This window comes from Musa acuminata, chromosome BXJ3-5, assembly GCF_036884655.1.
Source record: "Musa acuminata AAA Group cultivar baxijiao chromosome BXJ3-5, Cavendish_Baxijiao_AAA, whole genome shotgun sequence".
In the NCBI taxonomy this organism is placed as follows: domain Eukaryota; kingdom Viridiplantae; phylum Streptophyta; class Magnoliopsida; order Zingiberales; family Musaceae; genus Musa; species Musa acuminata.
Window position 1 is genome coordinate 25508563 of NC_088353.1, and position 20931 is coordinate 25529493.

Below are 20931 nucleotides of genomic sequence, written 5' to 3' on the forward strand. Positions count from 1 at the left end.
ATATAAAACATGTGGTAAATATTGGTTTTGTGATTGTATAGAATCTCATACTTGTGGATTTATGAGATTGTTATTGTCTTGATGAGTTGGTTTTAGATTTTATGATTCATCGAGTGATGTGGTATATGAATTTAAACTGTATATGTTTTATGAATTATAGAATTATGGATATGAATGACTTGAATGTTTTCTCAGTATCCTCAAATGTGTGATTGGATCCTGGAGGGGAATGTATCATTAAATCATAATATTATGGATTATTGTTGAGGGGCATGATAACCACCGCCCAGTCTGGCGATTGTGCCACCGACGGTGCCACATGTTGGGTCATTGTTTGGGCCTTTCACTTAGCCCAACATAGCCCAATTGGCCTATAATTTAGTTTGCCCAATTCCAACCCAATTATGTGCTAACTACGAATTTTAAGACATTTACTAAGCTAAATAAGTCTATAAGTATATGTTTCTTCCGGCAATCTTCTGATGATCTCTTAGTAATATTCCAACAGACTCCCGACAAGCTCCTGGACTTTACGATGATCTTCTTGGTGAGTTCCGATGAGCTTCTCTAGCAAGCTCCTGGATTTCTCGATCAATTCCGATAGAACTTCCAACAAACGTCCGGACTTCCGACGAACTCTTAAACTCCCAACGAAATCTCGTTCTTGACTCTGAGACTTCATTTTGCTTTATGCCTTGCTATTGTAGTTAATCCTGTATACTTAAAACCTACTTTGATCTAGATAATTATTATAAGGCTTAAATCAAATGTTGCTTGGCATGTCATTGGTTCATCGATGCTTCACTCGATTCTTTAGCGCATCGTCCTCTCTTGCGGCTTATTGCCCAATCGGCTAATTGACCTATGTAACTCCGATTTTCTTGGTGCAATTTCCACTCCTCTTGGCCTGATGCCCGAACTAATAGCCCAAAGCATTCTGACATCTAATCTTCTAACATGTTCCATTCTAGCCTAACATGATTCTTCCTACCTTAATTGTCTCTCCCTGATCGAAGCTTCCTACATCACTCAAAACGCAAATCAAATATAAACATTATCAATTGGTTGCATTATCAAAATCTGAGATTCAACAATCTCTCCCTTATTTATGATGACAACCAATTGATGATGGAGTTTAAACAAACTCCCCCTATCAATATGACATATGTGAGATGAACCTTGAATTCAAAATGAATTCAAGTCAAAGCAATATTTCATCATGAATATTTATAACATGTGATCATAAAATCATGCATAATCAAATTTTCAATACATCATTCCATGCATGATTGTCATTATAATTTCTTCCCCTTTGTCATCAACAAAAAGAAGAAGTGTATTTGGCAAGTTTCAAATCATTGCATTATAAACATAATCTCAAGTTTTATCATCATGCAAGCTAGTAATTTTCTTTCTTCTCTTTTGAGAAGTGCAAGCTAGCAATTTTGCTTTCTAGCAAGCTTTGCTACCCCTTTGTTATTGTCAAATAGAAAGAAATAATATAATATTGTAAGTCTTTTCTCTTTACATCAATTTCCAAATCATGACAAAAGTAAACAAGCGATGAAAAGTCAAGTCATGAACGTCAAAAGACCATATATCATTTTTGATAAGTTTCTTCTTTTGTAAATAGAAAGCATGATAGGAAACAATCTTGATTCAAAAAGAAGACTCAAGTTATAATTCCAAGAATTCATAAAAAAATTCATGATTCATTTGATAAAAAATTTGTTGATTTATACATTTGAATAAATATTTTTAAACTAACATCACTTCAACTCATCATGGATAATTTCAAAATATAAAATCATCAAACATAATACAAACATTTGTTTTCAAAACCTTCATCATTAATCCCATGCATGATACTAAAGCATTCATGATACCAAATATTAAATCAATATTTTTAAGCATTTATCACTTCATGATTGTTGGTAACAAACATTCATCATTTATTTTCTCTCCCTTTGTCATATTCAAAAGGAAGAGAATAATATATAACAAAACTCAAGTCATAAATTATAAAATGTCAAGTAATAAGTTTCGTTTTTAGTGAATAGCAAAAAGAATCATAGGAGAACAAAAACAAGATCTTGATTCATAGAAAAATCTCATGTATCAAATATCGAAAAATCAAGATCATAATTTGTTAGGATCGAGAGCACTAAGAGGGGGGGGTGAATTAGTGCAGCGGAAATCTTACAGCGATTTAAAAACAAAAGCTGCGTTCGTCCGATAAAAAACGATTTCGATATAAAAGCAGAATCACAGTGCAGTTTGCGTCTAAGCGCAGTTTGAGTCTAAGCGCAGTTTGCGTCTAAACACAGTTTGCGTCTAAGCGCAGTTTGCGTCTAAACACAGTTTGCGTCTAAGCGCAGTTTGCGTCTAAACACAGTTTGCGTCTAAGCACAGTTTGCGTCTAAGCGCAGTTTGCGTCTAAACTCAGTTTTACGTCCAAACGCAGTTTTACGTCTAAACGCAGTTTTACGTCTAAACGCAGTTTTGCGTCTAAACGTAGTTTTACGTCTAAACGCAGTATTACGTCTAAATGCAGTTTTACGTCTAAACGCAGTTTTGCGTCTAAACGCAGTTTTACGTCTAAACGTAATTTTACGTCTAAATGTAGTTTTGCGTCTAAAAGCAGTTTTGAACCTTGAAAAGCGTTTTACGTAGAAAGCAATTTGCAGTTATAAATGGAATCCGAATGTAAGCGTAAGCTGCAGTGTGAAGATCGTACGAAAACACGATTTACGTTTGAATGCAGATTCTGAAAGATCAGAGCTTAGAAACTTGTTCGTAAAGGCGCAGAGGGCAGTAGCAATGTAGGAGGTTTGCAATAATGATAAAGTGCTCAAAGTAAAAGCAAACCAAAGATTTAGAGTGGTTCGGTCAGTCTTGACCTACTCCACTTTTGGCTTCCTCCTCCGATGAGGTCACCGACGTCAACTAGCTGCCTTCCTTCAATGGGCGAAGGCTAACTGCCCTTTTACAGTTTCTCTCCTTTTGACAGGCTCAGGAGACAACCTTCACAGATCCTTTCTCTCCTCTCTTTACAACTCAAGACTTGAAGAACAGAAGGAGGAGAACTTTAGGACTTTACAAATTTGAGCTCTTAGAATCACTGAAAAGATCAAGAATTCGGTGTGGATCTGTATCTTTTCAGTGCTGAATGGGTGGGGTATTTATAGGCCCCAACCCAGTTCAAATTTGGAGCTCAAAACGATCAAATCGATCAAATCCCAGAATTCTGGGATCAGGCGGTTGCACCTCTTGACTGGAGAGGTGGCACCGCCTGGCAGAGCTCGACGACTGAGCTCAAGCGATTGCACCTCTCTGCCAGAGCTCGAAGACTGAGCTCGATGGTTGCACCGCCTGGCAGAGCTCGAAGACTGAGCTCGGTGGTTGCACCGCCTGGCAGAGCTCGAAGTCTGAGCTCGGTGGTTGCATCACCTGGCAGAGCTCGAAACTGAGCTCAGGCTGATGCACCTCTCTGCCAGAGCTCGAAGACTGAGCTCGGTGGTTGCATCACCTGGCAGAGCTCGAGACTGAGCTCAGGCTGATGCACCTCTCTGCCAGAGCTCGAAGACTGAGCTCGGTGGTTGCACCGCCTGGCAGAGCTCGAAACTTGAGCTCTGGCGGTGCTACCTCTTGACAGAGGAGGTTGCACCGCCCAGTCTAGCTCGAAGACTGAGCTCTGGGCGGTTGCACCTCTTGGCTGGGGCGGTTGCACCGCCCAGCCTCGCAACCCTGGCGGTTGCACCTCCTGGCTGGGGCGGTTGCACCGCCCAGCCTCGCAGCCCTGGCGGTTGCACCTCCTGGCCTAGGCGGTTGCACCGCCTGGTGCAATCAGGGTCCGAATGGTTCGCTCCATTCGGCCCAATTTGAATCTTTTCAGGGGCCCAATTGCCCCAAGATTAAGCTAATGGGATCACCTCCCATTTTCAAGCTTAATCATCGTGCTAACTACGATTAACTCTAAGACAACTTCTGCAGCTTTGCTCCGATGCGTCAATCGCTTCTTCCGGCGAGTTTCCGGCGAACTTCCGTCGATCATCCGATAAACCCTCGGTGATCCTTCTGCGGACATCCGGCATACTCCTGGACTTTGCGACGATCCACTTGGCGAGTTCCGACGAGCTTTGCTTGGCAAGCTTCTGGACTTCTCGGATCTGTTCTCGCTGAACCTCCGACGACCGTCCGAACTTCCGTCGAACTCTCGAACTCCCAACGTGATCATGATCTTGACTCCGGCGCAACACCTGCTGCTTGTCTTACTCTCATCGTAGTTAATCCTGCACACCAAAACAAAACTTCGATCGAGACAATTAATCCTAAGCAATTAACCAAGTTGTCCGACATGTCATTGGTCCCTCGACGCTTCGTCAGATTCTTCGGCGCATCGTCCTCTTCTGCAGCCTATTGCCCAATCGGTCAGTTGACTCCGCAACTCCGATATCCTTGGCACAATACCCGCTCTTCTTGGCCCGATGCCCGAGTCCACGGCCCGATGCCTTCTGTCGATACGTCGACCGATCCACCGGCCCGACGTCCAATCTTCTGACATGTTCCTTCGGCACAACATGATTTTCCTGCTTTAATTGTCTCATCCTGATCGAAGCATCCTGCGTCACTCCAAACGCAGATTAAATCATAAACATATATCAAATTGTTTCATCATCAAAATACGAGATTCAACATAATTTGGATAAAATAAATAAATAAATCTTAACCCATAAAGTTTTTTTGTATGAAATGCCAAGTCATCATCATTATTACGTTGGACATGATACTAAATCAATAAATTTTTAAATCAACATTATTTGGGTATGCATGATACCAAAACATGATTTTAAGTCTTCATGCATAATTTCAAAGCATTATAAGCCATTATCAAAGTCATAGTTTGTTTGCATAAGTCATCTTCTTTAGTAAATGGTAAGAAGAAATCATCAAAGATAGAAAATATCTCGATTCTCATAAAAGATAGCTCAAGTAGAGAAATCAAAAGAAAGTTCATGATTTGGTTGACAAATTTTCATCCAAATTCAAATCACCAAAATCACTTTTCGAGAGATTTATAAAATAGCATAAATAACTTCATCAATCTCTTAGTGAAAAATCGATAAAATAGAGAAAATTTTGGAAGGAGAAAGCTTTCCTCTTTTTAGTATTTCAATTCATGTGATTGATTTTATATAAATATGCTCAAGTTTTGCCTATGAAAGTCATCCATCTTGTTTAAAACGAAAAAACAACTTTCATTGCGACAAAGATCAATAAGCTATGAATCACAAAAATCATCATGCATAATTTTGAAATATAAACTCATTAAGCATTATCATTATGCATTATTAGATCATCAAGCATGGTTTCATTGAACATAAAGCATATTTAATCAAAATAGAAAACCTATACGGAAATCATCAAAATATATATTATTGCTTCTTAAGAACATTTATAAGATTAATCTTATTTGGTGTATAAGCATTAGATATATATGTAACATTTTGTTCCTTTATCATAAAACATACAATTGTCATGATCACGTTTTTTTTAAATAGCTAGAAAAAGAAGCATGATATATATTTTTTATTTATTAACTAATTTAAAAATAACTCATGAAAAACATCAAGTAATTTTAAAATAAACAAACGAAGTTTCGTTTGAGTTGTTTACCTCATTATCGAGAGTCACCAAAGCGAAGTTTGTCGTTTCGTCTTCATTAGTTTGCCCCTCTTCTTCGGATATACTCATTTCGTCCCAAGTCACTTTGAGTGCTCTCTTCTTCTTTGGCAACTTCTTTTTAAGTTTATTTTTATTTTTTAATTCTTGTTTAATGAACCTTTTAAATTTTATAGTGAGAAGTTTGAGTTCATCATCACTTGAGCTTTCGCTCGAGTGATCTTCTTTTATTCTAAGTGCAAAATCCTTCCTATTCTTTGAAAGGTTGTTCTCAAGCTCTTCATAAGCCATACAACTCATTTCGTAGGTCATCAATAACCTAATCAGTTCTTCAATGGGAAAATAGTTCAAGTCATTTAATTCTTGTATTGCCGTGATTTTAGGATCCCAACTTTTTGGAAGGGATCTTAATATCTTGTTAATAAGTTCAAAATTCAAAAAATATTTACCAAGAGCTTTTAAACTATTGATGACTTCCGTAAAATGGGTATACATGTCAATGATAGTTTCGCTTGGCTTCGTATGAAACAACTCAAACTCATGCATCAAAAGTTTTTGTTGGGAAATCATAGGGGGCCACATCATATGCGCAGCGGAAGAACAAGAAAACAAAAATCCCCGATTCCCAAAAAGATGTTCATCGTCGTGCGAAGATTGGTGCGCAAAATCCGCAAAAACACAAAACTGCGTATAGAGATTGTGTTACCTAGGGAGATAGTATATCCCTGTTTCCTTGCAGATCCTTAGGAGAGGGTGAAGGAGGTCAAGCGTCCTCCTCTCTAGCGGTGATCCACACAGCAGGGTTGCGACGACGCTCCTCAAAACTCCAGGCCTACTCTGAGGTGGAGAGGGAGAGGAGAATAGGAAGGGCAAGCAAAGACTCTAGCCTATGAGGCTGTGAATCCCTCCTATTTATAGAGATCCCGTGTCAAAACCCTAATGGGTCCTTTCCCTAGTGGGTATTGGATCTGCATCCAATAAGACAAGGGCTCCGTCGGATATCTCATATCCGAACCTCTACTCATCGCAATGCCTACCATATGTGTGTGACCCTCTAGGCCCAATATCGAGCTGGCCGTGAGTCATACCTGTCAGAACTCCTTCTAACTCAGTGAATTATTATCTCTGTAATAATTCACTCGACTCATCGACTACGGAAGTACTAGGCCACTACGCCGTAGTCCCCAGACGATACAGGGGAATCCAATCCATTGGACCTGTCTGTCCTCAGTTACCATGTACCTATAGTCCCTCATCCATCTAATATCCCAGAGACCGTATATCGAGCATGGTGCTGTCAGACCCATACGGTTTCTACTCGAGTCTCGCTCTAATCGGATTCTCCCGGAGAACTCTTTCTCTCTCAACCCGAATGACCCTGGCCAGGGATTTGTCTGAGCAAGAACACATGGGATATTCCTCTCATGATACCGAGAGTGGATGATCCTCTATCGACACTCAATAGCCCTCGTAAGGTCGACTACCACTCCCAATGACCAGCTGTACTAGATCTGGGAACAGCCAAACCTATAAGTCTGGTATCAAAGAGTGGAGCACTCATACAGGACATCCTTGGTGTCTCAAGTCTAAGAACCAGATACACCACTAGGACTACGGAATCGTTGTCTGACAATAAGGCATCATCAACCATCCAGCATTCCGTAAGCGGATCAATCAGTGAACTCATTCTCCAATGAGCACCTGTACTGTATCCCTAGTGTCCCTACACGAGCAGCTATGAGACCAGCTGCATCCATCATATGGACGGGTATACAGCACACCAGTCTATCCGGTTATCACGATGTCCCTCTCGAGTAACCTATGACCGGGATTATTTAGGATATGTGTTTAAAGGTGAATCGATCTCATTATCGTGATCTCATCACGATCCGATTCCCATTGCACAAATCCAAGGACATCACAATATATATGCATTTATGCAATAGTTATAAAGTGATATACGCCAAAATATAATAAGCAAAAAGATTCTGTATCAAGTCACACGTGCCATCACTCACGTGATTGGCTTGCTGGGCACTTATGACTAGCAATCTCCCACTTGACCTAAAGCCAATCACCTATGTGTATGATCCCCATCAGACCCCTGTGACGCTCAAAGACAAAATGAGACAACGGCTTTGTCAGTGGATCTGCAATGTTATCTTCGGATGGAACTCTTTCCACTGCTACATCTCCTCGGGTTACAATCTCTCTTATAAGCTGGAACCTCCTCAGAACACTTCTGATAAGACCCGGGTTCCCTTATTTGAGTAATCACCCTATAGTTGTCGCAATATAAGGAAGTCGACTTGTCGCTATCTGTATCGACTCCCAAATCTGTGATGAACTTCTTCACTCAGACTCCCTCCTTTGCTGCATCTGATGCAGCAATGTACTCCGCCTCTGTGGTCGAGTCAGCAGTGGTATCTTGCTTGGAACTCTTCCAGCACACTGCTCCTCCATTCAAGGTGTACACATACCCTGAATTCGACTTGCTATCATCGACATCAGACTGAAAACTTGAGTTAGTGTAGCCTTCAACCTTAAGGCTATTACCTCCATATACTAGTAAAAGATCCTTAGTCCTTCTCAAGTACTTAAGGATACACTTTACTGCTTTCCAGTGCTCCAAGCCTGGATCCGCCTGATACCTGCTCATGACACTCAGAGCATGCGCTATATCAGACCTAGTACATAGCATGGCATACATGATAGACCCTATTGCTGAGGCATAAGGTATCATATCCATGTTCGCCCTTTCTTCTGGAGTCTTTGGGGACATACTCGTAGAAAGCGATATCCCATGTCTCATCGGTATGAGACCTCTCTTGGAATTTTCCATGCCAAACCTTTTGACAATAGTTTCTATGTACCTGGACTGGGACAAGCCAAGCATCCTTTTGGATCTATCTCTATAGATTCTAATCCCCAAGATATAAGATGCTTCTCCTAAGTCCTTCATGGAGAAGTGTCTAGATAACCAAGCCTTTATTGTGGATAGCATTCCTATGTCATTCCCAATGATGAGGATGTCATCCACATATAACACCAAAAAGCTAATAGCGCTCCCACTTACCTTTCTGTATACACAAGGCTCATCTTCGTTCTTAACGAAGTCATAAGATCTGATTGCCTCATCAAATCTTATGTTCCAACTTCGGGAAGCTTGCTTTAGTCCATAAATGGATCTAAGCAACCTACACACCTTATCTGGGCAGTTCTTGGACACGAATCCCTCAGGTTGCATCATATACACCTCCTCCTCTAGGTTCCCGTTGAGGAATGCGGTTTTCACATCCATCTGCCAGATCTCATAATCATAGTGTGCTGCAATAGCCAATAGAATTCTGATGGATTTTAGCATTGCTACGGGTGAGAAAGTTTCGTCGTAGTCAACACCTTGCCTTTGACGATACCCCTTAGCCACTAGCCTTGCTTTATAGGTCTCTACCTTTCCATCTACTCCGATCTTTTTCTTAAAGATCCACTTGCAACCGATGGGTACAATACCTTCGGGTGCATCAACTAGGTTCCAAACCTTATTGGAGTACATAGAATCCATCTCAGAATTCATGGCTTCTTTCCACTTCCCGGAGTCTATACTCATAATAGCCTCCTCGTAGGTCTGAGGATCAATATCCTCTACATCCTCTGCTCTAATATGTCCCACATATCTCTCAGGAGGATGGGATACTCTATCAGACCTGCGTAAAGTTGAAAATTTGTGTATTAGATACCTGAACAGACTCGGGCTGTAGAGTGGTGCTTGAGCTTGGTTCTCCAACCTCGCTCAACTCTATCATTCTCCCACTGTCTCCACCAAGAATGTGTTCCTTCTTAAGGAACACTGCTCTCTTAGCTACAAAGACCTTTTTGTCCTCGAGATGATAGAAATAATACCCACAAGTTTCCTTGGGGTGTCCCACAAATTTACATCGCTCTGTCCTTGATTCTAACTTATCGGGGTTGTGTCTTTTAACGTGGGCTGGGCAGCCCCAAATCTTAACAACCTTAAGATCAGGCTTCTTCCCTTTCCATATCTCATATGGTGTAGACACTACCGACTTAGTTGGAACTCTGTTCAGAAGGTAAGCTGCGGTTTCTAGGGCATATCCCCAGAATGAGATGGGTAGGTCAGCGAAACTCATCATGGACCGTACCATATCTAATAATGTACGATTTCTCCTTTTAGAGACACCATTGAGCTGAGGTGTATAAGGAGGTGTCCATTGGGATAATATCCCATGGTCCTTGAGGAAGTGAGTAAACTCTGTACTTAAGTACTCACCTCCTCGATCTGATCGAAGAGTTTTGATACTCTTTCCAGTCTGATTCTCCACCTCATTCTTATACTCTCTGAATTTCTCAAAGGCCTCGGACTTGTACTTCATTAAGTACACATATCCATACCTTGAGAAATCATCAGTAAATGTAATGAAGTAGGAGTAACCTCCAATGGCATGAGTTGACATGGGTCCACATACATCACTATGTATGAGTTCCAACAACTCAGTGGCTCTCTCTCCAGTTCCACTAAATGGAGAGTTGGTCAGTTTTCCACGAATGCAAGGCTCATAAGTTGCATATGACACATAGTCGAATGGATCTAGATATCCATCATTTAGCAACTTTTGAATCCTTCTTTCATGGATGTGACCTAGCCTACAATGCCACAGGTATGCACTGTTCAACTCATCTCGTTTCCTTTTGGACACATTTATATTCATGATAGGTGGAGTGGTGTCTAACATAAATAAACCATTATGCAATGTTCCTTTCGTGATGATCTTATCATCTAATAATATCGAACAACCATTGTTCTCAAAAACAAATTTATATCCACTAACTGTTAAACATGAAATGGAGATAATGTTTTTGATAATAGAAGGAACAAAATAACATGCATCTAATACAATAAAAGCTCCACTAGGCAGATGTAGGGCGACCTCGCCAACAGCTAATACAGCAACTTTTACTCCATTACCCATCTTGAGGTCCATCTCGCCTCTCTCTAGTCTCCTAGGCCTTGCCAGAACCTGCAACGAATTGCATATATGATAAGCACTACCGGTATCTAATACCCATGTGTTATCATAAGAGTCTGACAAATGGAGACTGATCATGAATGTACCTGAAGCTTCATCAAGCTTTTGTTTCGCCCTTTCTGCAAGGTACTCTTTGCAGTTTCTCTTCCAGTGCCCATCTTTACCACAGTGGAAGCACTGGCCTTTGTCCTTTGTTGGGTCTTTCTTAGCAACCTTTGCTTTACCTTGTTTGCCCTTGCCCTTTCCCTTCTTAAGGGACCTTTCTGCTTTCCTTTTCTTTCTGGTCTCACCAGTGTAGAGAACTGGCTTCTCTTTCTTAATAGTACTCTCTGCCTCCCTCAACATATTGAGGAGCTCTGGGAGAGTCACCTCAAGCTTGTTCATATTAAAATTTATTATGAACTGTGAAAAGGAATCTGGTAGGGACTGAAGCACAATGTCCACACACAAGTTATCCTCTAGGACCATTCCTAGACCTGTGAGTTTCTCTATCCACTCAATCATCTTTAGGACATGGTTCTGAACCGGTGTCCCCTCAGTCATCCTAGCGCGAAAAAGGCTCTTGGATATCTCATATCGTTGAGTCCTTCCCTGTTCCTCAAACAATTTACGGACATGTAGGAGAATGGATCTGGCATCCATCTTTTCATGTTGTCTCTGTAACTCTGGAGTCATAGAGCCCAACATATAGCACTAAGCAAGAGTGGAGTCATCAATGTACTTCACGTAGCGAGCGATCTCATCCTCGCTTGCCCCTTCTTCGGGCGTAGGCATCACTGTATCAAGGACGTACACGATTTTCTCCGCTGTGAGAACAATTCTCAAGTTACGGAGCCAATCCGTATAATTTGGACCAGTGAGGCGGTTGACATCAAGTATGCCACGTAAGGGATTTGAAAGCGACATTTTCTGAAAATAAAGATGTAGCAAAAATGAATAACATGCAGATTTTGCAAGAAATAAACTATCAAGATATGGACTTCTATCTTAATATGCTCCCACTATTTTACTAACGAGTCACGCGACACCCTCAGCACGTGAAACGGAAGTCTCCGGCAGACTTCTAGTGGGGATCAGGATCCAATCAGCGTCTTAGTGTAACCTCGAGGGACTCGACCAATCACACTAAGCCTAAAAGGTAGACAACTCTTGCCGATCACAACTCCTTGTGATTCCCGTCCTGTTCGGCCTCCGAATCACCATGGCCTCGAGGGACTCGACCAACCATGATGCTCGGTTAAGTCAACACCTTCGTTACAAGATGAGTCTGATTTGATGATATACCCTCGAGGGACTCGACCAAGCATATCATGCCCTCAGGTCACCGGTGACATCTCTATGTCGTATGCAAGATAACGAATCGCGATATAGGTGAGTCTCGAGGGACTCGACCAACTCAACCTACACCGGGATTCGATTCCTACTCATAACGATGGAAGGCCACGTGGGTCAATCTAATTGCCTCACGTTTACCGACTTAATATTATCGAGAGATGTTTCTATGATTTGGTCTCCTAATATGACATGTCACACATATGCATATTTAATATATATCTACATCGCATGCAAATATATATACATATCTAGTATGTGTATAAGCAATCACACCAGATGATCATGGACCACAACCTAATATGATTAGGCCCGAGCCAGTAGGCCTAATCACTCACATCAAGATCTATGTGTGCAACGGTGCATCTCCATGCCTTGTGATCGTCCATCTCGTCCTCGTCGGTTCCGTCGACATCTTGATGCATCTCCATGCATCACGATCGTCCGTCTCGTGGGTCCCGCTATGGCATCCACGCTCCCGCTGCGCCTCCTCATGTGATTACAACTTAATCATAGGCACGCAGGCCCGACAATAAACGAGAAATATAATGGAGGTTCGCAGACCTCAATAATAATAATCACAAGTACACACATCACACGGTCCATGATCATCCGTCCACTCATCATACATCACATGTATAAATAATCATCATCATGTAGGACTACTAGATAATAATAAAAATAATAATCAACTAAACCTTTTAATTAATTAATATTTTCTGAAATCAGGGATATATAGGGAATTTCTCAATTCCTAAGGGTATTTTCGTAATTTGGACAAAAGACAGAAACTGGAATTTCTCAAATTCCGAGGGGCAAAACTGTTTTTTGATCAGAAAACCCTAATGCCCTTTCTCCTTTCGCTGCTGCCGCCGCCGCCACCCTGCCGGCGGCGGCCTGTGCGGCGGGGCGAGGGCACTGCCCTCGCCTGCAGGCGGCACGCCCGCTGGGGGCGCTGCCGCTGCAGGTGGGCGCCCCCGCGGGCGCCGCCGCCTCCGCGGGCGGTTCTGCCCGCGAGGCAGCGCCCGCAGGCGGTGCTGCCTTGCTGGCGGCCGCCCCTGCGGGGTTTTTGCCAGTGGGAGCAGCGGCCACAGGCGCCGCTGCCCTGCGGTGCCTCAGCCCCGCGGTGCCTCTGCCCGCGGGCTCAACGGCTGCAGGCGCCTCTACCCGCGGGCTGCCAGCCCCGCCGGCCGCAAGCCTGCTGCAAGCAGACCACCGGCCGGCTGCTGCAGGCACAGCGCTTGCGCATGCGCCGGCGCTGTGCTGCCTGGCTGTGGCTGCGGCTGCCGCTGCAGGTGGCTGCAGGCATGCAGATCGAGGGCAGCAACTGTTGCTGCCCTTCCTCGCTTTTGCGTCAACGATTTTGACGTCAATATTCTTCCTAAACACAACACACGCAGTTCAAAACCAATCATTCGCACGAACAACCTGGCTCTGATACCACTGTTGGGAAATCATAGGGGGCGACATCATATGCGCAGCGGAAGAACAAGAAAACAAAAATCCCCGATTCCCAAAAAGATGTTCATCGTCGTGCGAAGATTGGTGTGCAAAATCCGCAAAAACACAAAACTGCGTATAGAGATTGTGTTACCTAGGGAGATCGTATATCCCTGTTTCCTTGCAGATCCTTAGGAGAGGGTGAAGGAGGTCAAGCGTCCTCCTCTCTAGCGGTGATCCACATAGTAGGGTTGCGACGACGCTCCTCAAAACTCCAGGCCTACTCTGAGGTGGAGAGGGAGAGGAGAATAGGAAGGGCAAGCAAAGACTCTAGCCTATGAGGCTGTGAATCCCTCCTATTTATAGAGATCCCGTGTCAAAACCCTAATGGGTCCTTTCCCTAGTGGGTATTGGATCTGCATCCAATAAGACAAGGGCTCCGTCGGATATCTCATATCCGAACCTCTACTCATCGCAATGCCTACCATATGTGTGTGACCCTCTAGGCCCAATATCGAGCTGGCCGTGAGTCATACCTGTCAGAACTCTTTCTAACTCAGTGAATTATTATCTCTGTAATAATTCACTCGACTCATCGACTACGGAAGTACTAGGCCACTACGCCGTAGTCCCCAGACGATACAGGGGAATCCAATCCATTGGACCTGTCTGTCCTCAGTTACCATGTACCTATAGTCCCTCATCCATCTAATATCCCAGAGACCGTATATCGAGCATGGTGCTGTCAGACCCATACGATTTCTACTCGAGTCTTGCTCTAATCGGATTCTCCCGGAGAACTCTTTCTCTCTCAACCCGAATGACCCTGGCCAGGGATTTGTCTGAGCAAGAACACATGGGATATTCCTCTCATGATACCGAGAGTGGATGATCCTCTATCGACACTCAATAGCCCTCGTAAGGTCGACTACCACTCCCAATGACCAACTGTACTAGATCTGGGAACAGCCAAACCTATAAGTCTGGTATCAAAGAGTGGAGCACTCATACAGGACATCCTTGGTGTCTCAAGTCTAAGAACCAGATACACCACTAGGACTACGGAATCGTTGTCTGACAATAAGGCATCATCAACCATCCAGCATTCCGTAAGCGGATCAATCAGTGAACTCATTCTCCAATGAGCACCTGTACTGTATCCCTAGTGTCCCTACACGAGCAGCTATGAGACCAGCTGCATCCATCATATGGACGGGTATACAGCACACTAGTCTATCCGGTTATCACGATGTCCCTCTCGAGTAACCTATGACCGGGATTATTTAGGATATGTGTTTAAAGGTGAATCGATCTCATTATCGTGATCTCATCACGATCCGATTCCCATTGCACAAATCCAAGGACATCACAATATATATGCATTTATGCAATAGTTATAAAGTGATATACGCCAAAATATAATAAGCAAAAAGATTCTGTATCAAGTCACACGTGCCATCACTCACGTGATTGGCTTGCTGGGCACTTATGACTAGCAGTTTTATCTTAGAATATTTTACTCTACTAGTGCTTTCATGTGTGGTTTCAAGAGTGTGCCAAATATCAAAAGCCGTTTCGCAAGTAGAAATATGATTAAACTCGTTTTTATCCAAAGTGCAAAATAAAGCAGTCATAGTTTTTGCATTTAAAGAGAAAGTCTTCTTCTCCAAATCATTCCAATCGTTCATTGGAAGAGAAGACTTTTGAAATCCATTTTCGATAATATTTCATAAATCAAGACTTAACGAAAGCAAGAAAACTCTCATCCGAGTTTTTCAATAAGTATAGTCCATCCTATTGAACATAGGAGGACGAACGATAGAAAAACTCTCTTGAAATCCGAAAACATTTATTTCTCTTGGGTGTTAAACCAAATGAGAAATAACGTGGCTCTAATACCAACTGTTCAGAATAAGTTGGCACTAAGAGGGGGAGGGGGGGGGGGTGAATTAGTATAGTGGATAAAATTACTTCGGTTTGAAAAATCTTCATTTCGATTAAACCTGATTCTGACGAAAATTGTTTCGTAAAGATATTAACTTGAAAGCGTATGGAAGCTTAGTGAATGTAAGGATTCAATTTGTAATATAAGGAAATAGCATGAAGGAAATGCAAACCAGAATTTTATAGTGGTTCGGTCATCGTGACCTACATACACTCCGCTGATTCCTCTTCCGTCGAGACCACCGACATCCACTAACGATATTCCTTCAATGGGCGAAGATCAACTACCCTTCCAACTTGATTCTCCTTTTGATAGGTTCAGGAGAGAACCTTTACAACCCCCACAACCTCCTCTCTTAAGCTTCTCTAAAACTTAGAGTTTAAGAGGAGTTCACACAAGATTATAATAGCGTTTTTTTCCTTTTTCACTTTCAATTCTTGTGTTAGTTAACTAGAGATGAGAGGGGTATTTATAGGCCTCAAGTGGATTTAAACTTGGAGCCTAAAAGAGTCTCGTCCTAGGTTTTCAGGGTCCTAGTAGTACCATCGCTTGTGCTGGGCGGTACCACCGCATACACCACTAAAACTAGGTAGGACCACCGCTTGCAGCACTAACACTGGGTGGTACCACCGCTTGGAAGACTGTATTTGGGTGGTACCGCTACCTGACACTACCGTTGGGTGGTGCCACCGCCTGATACAGTCTCAAAGATTGTGCCATCGACGGTGCCACTTGTTGGGTCATTGTTTGAGCCTTTCACTTAGCCCAATACAACCTAAACTTGGTCTAATTGGCCACTAATTGAGTTGGCCTAATTCCAACTCAATTATATGTTAACTACGAATTTTAAGACATTTACTAAGCTAAATAAGTCTGTAAGTCTAGGTTTCTTCCAGCGAGCTTCCGATGATCTTCCGATGATCTCTTAGCAATGTTCCAATGGACTCCCAGCAAGCTCTTGGACTTCACGATGATCTTCTTGGCAAGTTCTGATGAGCTTCTCTAGCAAGCTCTTAGACTTCTCGATCAATTCCGATAGAACTTCCAACAAACGTTCGGACTTCTAACGAACTCTCGAACTCCCAACGAAATCTCGTTCTTGACTCCGGGACTTAATTTTGCTTTATGCCTTTCTATCGTAGTTAATCCTGCACACTTAAAACATACTTCGATCTAGATAATTATTATAAGCCTTAGTTCGATTCTTCAATGCATCATCATTTCTTGCGGCCTATTGCCCAATCGGTCAATTGACCTCAACAACTCTGATTTCCTTTACATAATTTTCGCTCTTCTTGGTCCGATGCCCGAACCCATGGCCCGAAGCCTTCTGCCGATATGTCGACTGATCCTCCGGCTCGACGTCCAATCTTTTGACATGTTCTATTCCGACCCAATATGATTCTTCCTGTCTTAATTATCCCTCTCTGATCGAAGCTTCTTGTGTCACTGAAAATGCATATCAAATCATAAACACTATCAATTGGTTTCATAATCAAAATCCAAGATTCAATATATTTTTCTTTTGATTAAAGGTTATAATTATGTACATGTGTTAAAATCATTATATATAAACGAAATCCTATCGTTTTATTTAATATATTAAAATATTTTAAGTTTAAGATTATCTATTTTTTTATTATACTCTCATTAATAGTAATAATAAAAATAAAAATATGATATCCAATTGGGAGATAGTGAGAGAAGAAAGAAGTGATATAGACAGAAGGGGAGAAGGAGGCAAAAGTAAAATACAAGGAGGAGCAGAAAATTAATTAAGAGGGAGAGAGGAGACAATAGCGATGTAGCGGGAGACTGTGGCAAGAAGAGATAAGGGAAGATAAGACTAGGGTTAACCCAAATGTTTAATGGCCTAAGTTGATATATTAACTTAAATCAATCCATTGCCTTAAATAATTTCAAAATTTTAAAAATAAAAAAATAATATTAATATTTATAAAAATAATCGTAGTAAAAGTAAATAGTGAAAGTACCACGGAATAGTAATATTACTTGCTAAATTGCTCTATAATTTTTTGCCTTATCGAAAAAAAATATATATATGGCAGTCCGACAATTGTGAAGGTCTATTATTAGGAGACCAACATGTGTCAATTAGAATTATTTGAGTGATCCAATCAAATCTGACCCAAAAATTAAGTATACGTATACTCCTATAAGATGTGGCAGGCAATGTCACCAGTCATCAGGCGGCAAATCTGAGGCTGATGTGGGATCAACGCTCCAGGTTAAACGTAAGGAGAAAAGAACGCCACGATTTCCACATCCATCCCTATATTTGATGTAACACTGTTATCATATCTTTGTAACTGTTACAATGACCGACATAACGGTTATCCAAACCGGAAGTTTGTGGCATTTGAGGCCCTCCTTACTCCAATTGTCGATAGGGATAACAGAGCGAGTAAGTGCTGCTTCTACTACCCTATCAGGACCCTTTCTCTGCGCCGATCTCTCCGCCTCCACTCTTCTCCATGGCCTCCATCACCACCATGGTTGGTGCCCAGAAGGCCCTTCTCCTCCCCTCCTGCTCCTCTTGCGCCAAGCCCAAAACCCCCAAATCCCCTTCATTCTCCTCTAAGTTCCTCTCCTCTTCCTTCGCTTTGTCTAAAACCGATTTCTGCGGCACTGGCACCGCCGCCGCTTCTTCCTGTCGGCCTAGCCTTCGCCGCGGCGGAAGGCTGCTCGTCGTCCGGGCCGCCCGTGGCAAGTTCGAGCGCAAGAAGCCGCACGTGAACATCGGCACCATCGGCCACGTCGACCATGGCAAAACCACCCTCACCGCCGCCCTCACCATGGCCCTCGCCGCCGTCGGCGGTTCCGCCCCCAAGAAGTACGACGAGATCGACGCCGCCCCCGAGGAACGCGCCCGTGGCATCACCATCAACACAGCCACCGTCGAGTACGAGACTGAGTCTCGTCATTACGCCCACGTCGACTGCCCCGGCCACGCCGACTACGTCAAGAATATGATCACCGGTGCCGCCCAGATGGACGGCGCTATACTCGTAGTCTCCGGTGCCGACGGTCCTATGCCCCAGACTAAGGAGCACATCCTCCTGGCCAAGCAGGTCGGCGTGCCCAACATGGTGGTCTTCCTCAACAAGCAGGACCAGGTGGACGACGAGGAGCTCCTCCAGCTCGTTGAGCTCGAGGTCCGCGAGCTCCTCTCCTCCTACGAGTTCCCTGGTGATGACGTCCCCATCATTTCTGGCTCCGCCCTCCTCGCCCTTGAGGCCCTCATGGCCAACCCTAGCATTAAGCGCGGCGAGAACACCTGGGTCGACAAGATCTACGACCTGATGGATGCCGTCGACAGCTACATCCCCATTCCGCAGCGGCAGACCGACCTCCCCTTCCTCCTAGCCGTCGAAGACGTCTTCTCCATCACCGGCCGTGGGACCGTCGCCACTGGGCGAGTCGAGCGTGGCACGATAAGGATCGGCGAGACCATCGACATCGTCGGCCTCAGGGAGACGCGGAACACCACGGTCACCGGTGTCGAGATGTTCCAGAAGACTCTCGATGAGGCGATGGCCGGAGACAATGTCGGCCTGCTCCTTCGAGGAATCCAGAAGGACGACATCCAGCGGGGCATGGTGCTTGCCAAGCCGGGCACCATCACCCCGCACACAAAATTCGTCGCCATTGTCTACGTTCTCAAGAAAGAGGAGGGCGGGAGACACTCACCCTTTTTTGCCGGGTACAGGCCTCAGTTCTACATGAGGACCACGGACGTCACCGGAAGGGTAACCTCCATTATGAACGACAAGGATGAGGAGGCGAAGATGGTCATGCCTGGAGACCGTGTCAAGATGGTGGTCGAACTCATCATGCCTGTGGCCTGTGAGCAGGGAATGCGATTCGCCATCAGGGAGGGTGGAAAGACAGTAGGTGCCGGTGTCATCCAGTCCATTATTGAATAATTTCTGAATGTAAGAATGGCTCGGCCTTCGTTTGGTTGCAGGGGTGCTTCACTCATTGCTAGTGTTGGGATAGCTATTATTGGATATTTAAGATCAAGCATACATGTAGGTTGCAACCCTCGCTCTGCATTGTCATATATTCTGCAGTTTTGGTTCTTTTAATTTTTCTTCATTTTGCATTAATCATCTGTCTCTGTGGCCAAATGACACTCAGATGTGATGGACATCACTCAATTCGTTTTCGGTTGATGCTTTTATAATTATCTTTTTCTGCACTACTGGCTGCTCTAGATGTTAAGTGATATTGTCTTGATTACGCCACTTCTTTTTTGTCACGAAATATGCTTCAAATATGGGAAATTTTAGACTGTGGTTGATTTATTTCTCATCTTTATTGAACCTTAGAGGTTGGTTTGTCTGATTTTAGTTGATGTATCGCATGACAACATGGTACATAATGACTGAAGCAGTTAGCATTTTCCAATATTCACTGAAAGGGCAGGATCAGGGCTTGGACAAGAATTTTAACTATATATAATTGGATGGTAATTTGACAAACTTAAAGCTTGGAACTATTTTTTTTGCTTTTGTTGCTACCTGGGTGACTAATTTGGTAGCAAGTGTTTATATTAATAGATATTTTTGTTATTTCGTGATTATGATTCTTCATAATCAAAGTTCGTATGCTTGACACTTGTTATCTTTTGCCCTCTCTAATCAATCTGTATCTGTGATATTTGGCCTGATTAGTTTCTTTGGTTTCATTACATCTCAAAATCATTACAGTTTTTTATTTTTTTTCACCATTGGATAATTAAGAAGAATCTTGTATCATTCAATATGCTCCTTTGTTTTTAAAGAAAAGAAAGGTTACGACAAGGGCATGTACAAGAAACTATAGATAAATAGGATGATACCTTATCAACGTAAAGCTTGAAACTATTTTATTTTGCTTTTATTGCTACCTAGGTGACCAATTTGGTATGAAGTGTTTATATGAATAGATATTTTTGTTATTCATGATTATCTTACCTCGGAATCAAAGTTTGTGTGCTTGATACTTGTTATCATTTTGCCCTCTCTAATCAGTCTGTATCTGTCATATTTGGCTCAATTAGTTTCTGTTGTTTTACATCTCAAAATTGCTTTGGTTCTTATTTTTTGACGATTTTGAATAATTAAAAAAAATCTTGTATCGTATTAATATCCTCAACAGTCTTCTTTCTTTTAAACGACAAGAAAGGAAACTCTGGAGTCACCGACTTGAGACTTTTGTTTCACTTTTATCACTACCTCGGTGACCAATTTGGTAGAATGTGTTTATATGAATAATTATCCTTGTTATTTCAAGATTATCATACTTCAGAATCAAAGTTTTCTTGCTTGATACTTGAACATCTTTTGCCCTTTCTAATCATTCTGTATCTGTCATATTTGGCTTGATTAGTTTCATCGTTTCGCTGCATCTCGAAAATGTTTCGATTCTTAATTTTTGATACTGTTGAATAATTAAGAAAAGGCTTGTATCATTTTAATATGT

General features: G+C 42.7%; 1 protein-coding gene across 1 annotated transcript; it reads left to right on the forward strand.

The window, feature by feature from the left end:
- Positions 1-17851: 17851 nt before the first annotated feature.
- Positions 17852-19553, forward strand: LOC135638725 (elongation factor Tu, chloroplastic-like). The gene has a single exon (XM_065152035.1). It carries the CDS (start codon positions 17940-17942, stop codon positions 19389-19391), a length of 1452 nt encoding a protein of 483 aa, XP_065008107.1. The 5' UTR covers positions 17852-17939; the 3' UTR covers positions 19392-19553.
- The last annotated feature ends 1378 nt before the right edge of the window (positions 19554-20931 follow it).

What these genes read in the sequence shown, in the direction of transcription:
- LOC135638725 (XM_065152035.1), top strand. Translation starts at nt 17,940, where the DNA reads ATGGCCTCCATCACCACCATGGTTGGTGCCCAGAAGGCCCTTCTCCTC.